This window comes from Pseudomyrmex gracilis, unplaced genomic scaffold (assembly GCF_002006095.1).
Source record: "Pseudomyrmex gracilis isolate BER0280 unplaced genomic scaffold, ASM200609v1 scaffold_1316, whole genome shotgun sequence".
Lineage (NCBI taxonomy): Eukaryota > Metazoa > Arthropoda > Insecta > Hymenoptera > Formicidae > Pseudomyrmex > Pseudomyrmex gracilis.
In genome coordinates this window covers 2,926-10,663 of record NW_018021900.1, presented here as the reverse complement: position 1 = coordinate 10,663, position 7,738 = coordinate 2,926, and the positions used below count along the sequence as shown (strand labels likewise).

Here is a 7,738-nt window from a genome sequence, read left to right as displayed (position 1 = left end):
CGGTATTAAAAATAAAGTAAACTGAGGTTTTACAAAGACAACGTAGAATCGATTACTGGTAGCATCCTATATGAATTTAAGAAGTGAAATTCAATTCAAAAACCTCATGTGTAAAAATTTACACGCAAACAAATATCTATATATATATATATATAGATAGATAGATAGATAACGAGGAGCGGGGGGCTTGTGAGACCTTATTGTCACCTAGATCTATAAGATCCTCTGCGACTCCCGCTAGTTGTTTATCGACCAAGCTGCTAAAACCCGGCATTTGCTGCCAGGCTACACAGATGGCCGATTTTAATTATTTTTAGGTCCTCGGGCTCCACAAACATGGAGCCCAAAAATCTGAATCTCTTGAGTACTAGAGACGGGCAGCGACACAATATGTACACGCTGTCCTCCCTCTCTTTGCCGCAAAATCTGCAATTACTCTCCTCAACTAGGCTTAAGTTGAATAGATGTGCCTTGAAGGCCCAATGCCCTGTGAGAAGACCAATACACAGTCTTTGTCTGTACTTACTCATTGTACTTAGATAGATAAATAGATAAGAATGAGCGGGGGGCTATCAAGACCCTTAGTGTCACCTAGATCTCATTGTACTTACTCAGTAGTTCCTTTGTTCTACCTGGCAATGGCTGAGTCATCAGGGCCTTAGCTTGGCGGCAGCTCTTCAGTATCTCCCACGAGATTCTGTGCTCCCTTTTCAGCCAGTCCTTGATATGGTTTTTCCCTGTTGCAAAGGGTACTCCAACTATCTGGCAGACTGGTTCCTCTAAGGTACGCAGTTTTGCCAGACTATCAGCCACTTCATTGCCTTGGATACCTTGGTGGCCAGGTACCCAGACAAGCGTGATGTTGTTTCGCTCGCCCAATCTGTTTAGAGCTTTAATACAGTCCCAAACTACTGAAGATTCAGTGGTAGTTTTAGCAAGAGCTCCTATGATTGCTTTGCTATCCGTATAGATATTGAATCTCCTGGTTTTCGTCTCTCTTGAGAGTAGGAGTCTTACACATTCCAGAATGGCCAGGACTTTCGCTTGAAAGACCGTGGCCAATTTACCCAGAGAGAAACACTCTTTGTGATTTGATCCTGGACAGTAGATGCCTGCTCCATAGCAGCCGTTTGCTCCAGATCCATCAGTAAACCATGCATGAGTGCCCGGCTGCATCTGAAGATTTTTGTTTTTCCAGTCCGCCCTGGTGGTCAAGTTTATAGAGAACGCTTTGTCCACTTGGCGTATTCTGAATATTCTGTTTTGCTTTAAGGTAAAGGGAGGTTTGTGAAGAAACTCGAGCCTGGTATGACCTACTCCGAAATCTCTCCACTCCCCCTGACACCTTAGTCTATATGCTGTGAGTTTGGCAGCGCTGATGACAGTCAATCTTAGAGGTGGAATGCAGAGTGCCACTTCCAGCGCTTCTGTTGGTGTGGTTCTCATAGTCCCTACCGCAGCCCTCAAGTAATTACCTTGTAAGCTTTTTTGTAAGTCCTTTGACTCCATCTTTTCTACTCTGGGCCACCAAACAACAGCAGCATATGTTAACCTCGATACAAATACCGCTTTGTATATCCATAGGACAGTATTTAGTTTAATACCTCAGGATTTTCCCATTGCTCTTCTACACGCCCAGTATGAGGCGTAGAATTTAGATCTTTTTATATCAATATGTGTTTTCCACTTTAGTTTGGTGTCTAAGTGGACTCCCAAATATTTTACTGACTGGACATATTCTATATCTTCTCGCCAGAGTCTAAGCGGTTCAATGGCTTCAGGTTTGTATTTCCTGGTGAAAATCATAGACTTGGTCTTTGATGGATTAACCCTAAGTCCTTTTGATTGACATCAGTCCTGCGTGATCTTAAGGGATTTCTGCATAGTCTCCTTAAGTATTGAAAGAAAACTACCGCGCACTATAATGGCCACGTCATCAGCGTAGCCAGAGAAAAGGAAGCCTTTCTTCTGTAATTCTCATAGAAGTTCATCCGCAACCAGACACTAGAGCAAAGGAAATAAAATTCTTCCCTGCGGGCATCCTTTAGCGGGGAAACCATGCACACTTGAGTCCCCATGATTGGCAATCAGAGTTCTTCCTGTTAGCGTGCTTTGTGTCCAGTCTGCTAGAGCAGCGGGAATATGATGCCTGGTCATTGCTTCTCTGATGACATCATATGAGGTGCTATCGAAAACTCTCTCAATGTCCAGAAAAACGCCCAGGGCATATCCCTTTGCTTCCAACTGCACTTCGACTCCGCCCACGAGATGGTGCAAGGCAGTATCTGTTGATTTGCCCTCCCTGTAGGCATACTGAGCCGGAGACAGCGGATGTACTAGCAAAGGGCCGATTTTCAAATATCTATCGACCAGTCTCTTCAGTGTTTTCAGTACAAAGAAAGTGAGACTGATCGGTCTGAAGTCTTTGGCTGTTATATGGCCATTTCTATCAGGCTTGGGTATAAAGACTACTCTTGTACCACCCTAAGCCTGAGGGACGTGTCTTAGAGCTATGCTAGCCCTGAAGATTTTTTTGAGTGGACCTGTGAGAACCCCCAGCCCCTCTTGAAGAAAAACCGGGTAGATTCCATCCGGTCTAGGTGATTTATAGGGAGAAAAGGTCTTAACAGCCCATTCAACTCCCTTTGGAAAAATAACCTCAGCTGCCGGACGCCAGTCCTTGGGTTTATATTCCCTAGGCTTCGGTCGGCAGGGTTGTATATTATGATCAAAACCTGGGAAGTGGACTTCCATTAAATGTTTCAATGTGTCCATTGCCTCCTCAGTGACATTTCCCGTTGGGAGCTTGAAACAGCCTAATTGGAGACGGTAATCCAAACTGAGGATTCTGTGAAGCCTGGATGCCTCCGGAGCGCTCTCAATACTTTCACAGAAACGTCTTCAGTTTTTGCACTTTGATTTCTTAATCTCTTTGCTGTACTTTCGTTGGGAGCTTCTAAAGGCCTCCCAGTGTACTGCAAGTCCTGTTCTTTTCGCTTTGTTGAATTTTTTTCTTGTTTCCAACCTGAGCTTATCGAGCTTTTTATTCCACCAGTAGATCTTGTTTACCGGATTCCTGGGTTTTGGTGAGCAGTTTAATTCAAAGGTGTTTATAATGGCGTTTTTTAAAAAGTCCGCCGCGTTTTCCAGATTATTTTTGGTTCTGAAACTGATTGGGGCCATAGCAAACTGGGCCTTAAGGTCAACCCTAAAGCTTCCCTTCCCAGTTAGTTTTCCGTGGGTTCCGAACCCAGCTGATTTGCGGTATTTGTTGGAGAGTGAGGCGTATATGTCTGTGGTCCGACCCAGAGGGCTCATTTGATACCCTCCAGTTCCTCACCAAACTCGCCACTCTCTCTGTACATACCGTAATATCAATGACTTCCTGTCTTCTGGAGTCCAGGAATGTCGGCTCGTTTCCTCTGTTGAGAATGGTTAATCCTGTGCCCATTAGGTAGTTGTGGAGACCCCGCAGGTTGGTGTCTGTGCTTCCTCATCCTACATGGTGGGAGTTCGCATCGCAACCCAGCAGAAGTTCGAGCCCCCTGGCTTCCGCATAGGCCAGGTTTTTTACCTCTTCATGTGGTGGTGGATTCGTGGAGTCATAGGGCATATAAACTGACCCTATTAATACTTCCATGTCCTTTTCCTCGGCTAGCTTCACTCTTACCTTGATGACTGTGAGGTCCTCGCTGCTGAGCTGTGGCAGAAAGATAGCATTCAGTCTTTTTACTAAAATGCACGATCTTACTCTATTTTCTGAGTGTGCTTTGTATAAGCAGCCGCACCCACTCAGTCCCTTTACTGCACCATTTACAATCCATGGTTCTTGAACTAGTGCAATACTTGTATGCATCACAGCCATGCTCCTGGCTAGGATAACCGAGGCACTCTTGCTGTTAATCTGGATCATTTGGATGCCGAGAGAAGCCATTTTTAGGCAGTCCCGACACCTTCCGACTCTATCTCCTTCTCCGTCGCCTCCCCACGCTCTCGTCCTGCCAACCTAACGGTGGCCCGGCCGAGACCGAAGAAAGGCCTGAAGCCACAGTGCTTCAAGGGTTCCAACACCGAGTTGCCAACCAGACAGGAGAAGTGGGCGCTCGTAGCGTCCCTCCTATACGTCCCCCTGATGACGACCCAATCGCTGGTTGCCAATCCTGTGTTTTGCTGGTTAATGAGCTTTAAAGCCTCCTTAACTCCTACTTCAGGGTCCACATGCACCACCATCCGATGACGTTTAGGTAGCTCACCACCCGGCAGCACACACAGAGAAGTTCCCCTGACTTTTAAATCGGAGAAGTGGACCTTAAGCCACTTCGCCGATTCTTTGTTGGCGCACACAACCATGAGTGCGCCATCCCTCTCCCAGGAACCAGTGAAAGTGGGGGCTTTGTCATTCTCAGACATGCCGAGGATGACAGACCTGATCAGTTTTCTGATCTCACCCACCTCACCGGCTCCCATTTTTTTGTCAGGGTAGTCTTCTAGTACGAGGGCCATCCTGACAAGACCTTTTGTCGCCTGTGCATACGACCCTACATTTTTGGGTCTCTTGCCCTGGCGATTTTCTGAGGGGCTGGGAGTAACGTGCTCCGGCCTGGCGCGCTTTGCCGCGCCACCCAAAGCCCGTCCATCCTCCACCTTTTAAGCAAAAGACTGCGGGGGTAGAGGGGGTCTTATTGGCCCCACTCTCCCCGGCTAGCATCTCTTTATTATAACGGCGCCTAGCGGCCCCGCTATATTTAATGCGGTATTTTGGGGCTTCTGAGCCCGCTCACGCACTGCAAGATTCCCCTGGGCGTTTGCCTCCACAGGAGGCTTTGCTTTTGGGGACTGATTTGGGAGTGATTTTATTTCTGTTTTCAATCATTTGTGTTCCCACGAGTATCGCGGTCGTGCGGTCTCACCCAGCCAGAGCCGCGAATGGCTGGGGCTTGGCTTCGTACTCCTGGATTTCGCCCGGTATTCAGGAGACACCGTTTACGACGCAACTTTCTTTGCGCCACGCAGCTCTCGGCACGGTCGCTCCCACCTTAACTTGGGGGGTTCCTCTTAGTTGGTCACAGACGGGCCCATCCCTGAGCGGATGACCACCACCCGCGACCTGAAGCCCAACCACACGCTCCGGCGCGAGAGCCCACAGCCCAGGACACCAGATGCTCACTTTTTGTGGTCAATTGTTGTCCCGTCAGATTACACTTCCATTGTGACGACACGACCAGGCAGATCCGCCAGCGTCCAGAGAGGAGCTGACGATCAATGCCCGGCCACGCCGCCACCAGCACATGCTGGGAACAAAATAACGTTCCGTGTAGTTACTGCGAGACGGCTAGACCACGTGCGCACCGAGCGCTCCGCGAGCCCCGAGCTCCCGCCTCGAAGCTACTACAAGGTGGGAACCCATTCGGGGGTGTATATATATATATATATATACACGCATTTTTCCGTAACATCCTGCGATCGGCTCGTACGATATATTTTGTTTAGTAACTTCTCAAGCTTCAAAAAGATTTAATTGTTTACATATATTTTTATCTCTATGTATTTTATATTAACAATACTATTGTTAAATGTATACTTAAGTATACTTTCCTTTTTTTGTTTAAAACAAAAAGACGTACATATTGGCCAAGAGTAGATTTATATTTTTCACTTTTCATTTATGCTTCTCATATGTTTCATTTTTCTAATTATTATATTATGGTGTTAATATTTTTTTATTTAATCGAAATGTTTCTGTAAGTAATAAGTGCAAGAACGAGGACAAATAGCGAAAAATGATAAACAGCTGCTAGCGCGAGTCTTAGCCGCTCACGCTAGCCGCGTACGGTATAGCTATGTCGAAAGAAAGAGACAGTAGACATATCTCTTTTCTGTTCTATCGCCCAAAGACGGCCGAAGCGTCGAGCGCACACGTACACGACTACTCGCCTGTGTGCGTATTCCCTCCACTTGCTGCAAGAGAGTCAAAACTGGGCACACTGCTCACCGTAAGTCGTTCTCACAGCTCACCGATAACCGTTCTCACGGCTCACCAGAATCGCCGTTCTCACGGCGCCGGAAACCATCTCTCGCTACTGGGTAGCAGACCGACCGCCGACTGTGCGCACCACGTCGTGCTGCGACACTTCGCATTCGCGCACCGCGAAACCGACATTCCCCACCGATACGCGTACTTGCGTTTCCGTAGTTGCGAAGAATCCTGCCGTCTGTACATATTCGCGTTTCTCCCTCTTAGCTTGTAAGTCACCAACCTGACCAGATACCGGCATAATTAGCGTCCGAGACGCGAAGTCCGCGCGCACCAATCACAGCCGCGATCCGCAGAGATACACTGTGAGGGTGTAATACCTTGCATAACTACCTTTGTAAATACTCTCTCATTTATTAGAATATAGACTCAGTACATTTCAGCATTAAACCGAACGTGTCGCAATCTCTTCCTTCCCCTCATCCGAATCCTGGTCTGACCGAGCTGTCCGGCAGACGGAAGGCCGGGCAAGCCGCGCGTTACACGGCGGCTCCGTTACAATACAATACACAACATTGATTAACAAATTCACCATTTCACAATTTAAAAGATCACTTTTATTCAACATTGTTGTTACTGTTGCACTAATCGTTTTGTACTTACCGGTCACATATGTACTGTGCTATCTTCATTTTGCTCAATTGTAAGTTGACTAATCGCGATACATTTTTTATCCACGCGAAGTGTCCCACGTGTCCATCGTGTTGATCGGAAACATACAACAGATTCACATGCTTCTTGTTCGACGTGAGATGCAGCGGCACGTATCTGTGTCTCTGTTCCGCTGCCGTAAACACGTTTACGGATACGTTGTTGTTGCGTTTGAAACGCGCGACTTGGTGCAATGTCATTGAAAATTCTATTCCATCAAGGTTCAACACACTTGCGTACGCGGGATACTGCGACGGTCGATTTGAGTTTTTGGCACTAGGATACAACGCGGCGACCACTGTCCACGCAAAACACGCATTGTCCTGCGATTGTACGTTCACTACCGCGCGTTTGAGCTGAACCTCACGCGGTATTTTAACCTGACATTCCGCGTGCACTGGATTGTGATTGTTCACATTCACTGTGAGGTTCAGTATTTGCGTCAACGTCCAGCCGCTGTCGCGTTTCTGGAACTCTTCCAGAGCGGTCATTGTTGCATCCATTACGTCTTGATCGTACCACTAGTGCAGATCCGACTAGAGATAGAGTCCGCGATTGCGCGTATTAAACGATTTTACACTCGTTTTTTCACCCGCTACAAACTTCCCGCTGAACACTGTCACTTTCACACTAGCGTGCCGCGCGATTGCTCGATGAACGCGCGCGAGCACCGTGTCTCTAGCGGCTTCGAGAAATCGACGGGGTTCGATGAATGACTTGTTCACCACGATGCCAGTCACCAAACGATTTTTAACCCTTAACGGACGACGACTTTTTCGACCGGGTGAGGTAGCAGGACGAAGCGATTTTTGCGAATGTGTTGAGTGACTTACATAGTATAATAAAATGATCTTACATATAAATTATCTCATAAAAACGTTATAGGCGACACCGCGTGTCGCCTCTCACTCGCCACTCGTCCTGCCGCGCGAAACACAGTGGCGACTGAGAGTCGCCTCTCGTCCGTTAAGGGTTAAACGCTGTCTCGACTTTGATCCATGCGAGTTCCACGTTCTCGACACCCGTACCCACGTGCGCGAATCGTTCGCGAAG

The 7,738-nt window shown here is 47.5% G+C and overlaps 1 protein-coding gene across 1 annotated transcript; it reads right to left on the bottom strand.

The window, feature by feature from the left end:
- Positions 1-260: 260 nt before the first annotated feature.
- LOC109862048 lies at positions 261-1,446 on the bottom strand. The gene is made up of 2 exons (XM_020441942.1): positions 612-1,446; positions 261-487 (listed from the first exon to the last, which is right to left on the bottom strand). The coding sequence occupies exons 1-2, from the start codon at positions 1,444-1,446 to the stop codon at positions 261-263; spliced, it is 1,062 nt and encodes a 353-aa protein (XP_020297531.1).
- Between the last annotated feature and the right edge of the window lie 6,292 nt (positions 1,447-7,738).

Coding starts and splice junctions, on each gene's coding strand:
- LOC109862048 (XM_020441942.1), bottom strand. CDS start 1,446: ATGAGAACCACACCAACAGAAGCGCTGGAAGTGGCACTCTGCATTCCA. Junction 488..611: donor TAGAACAAAGGAACTACTGA/GTAAGTACAATG, acceptor GTCTTCTCACAG/GGCATTGGGCCTTCAAGGCA.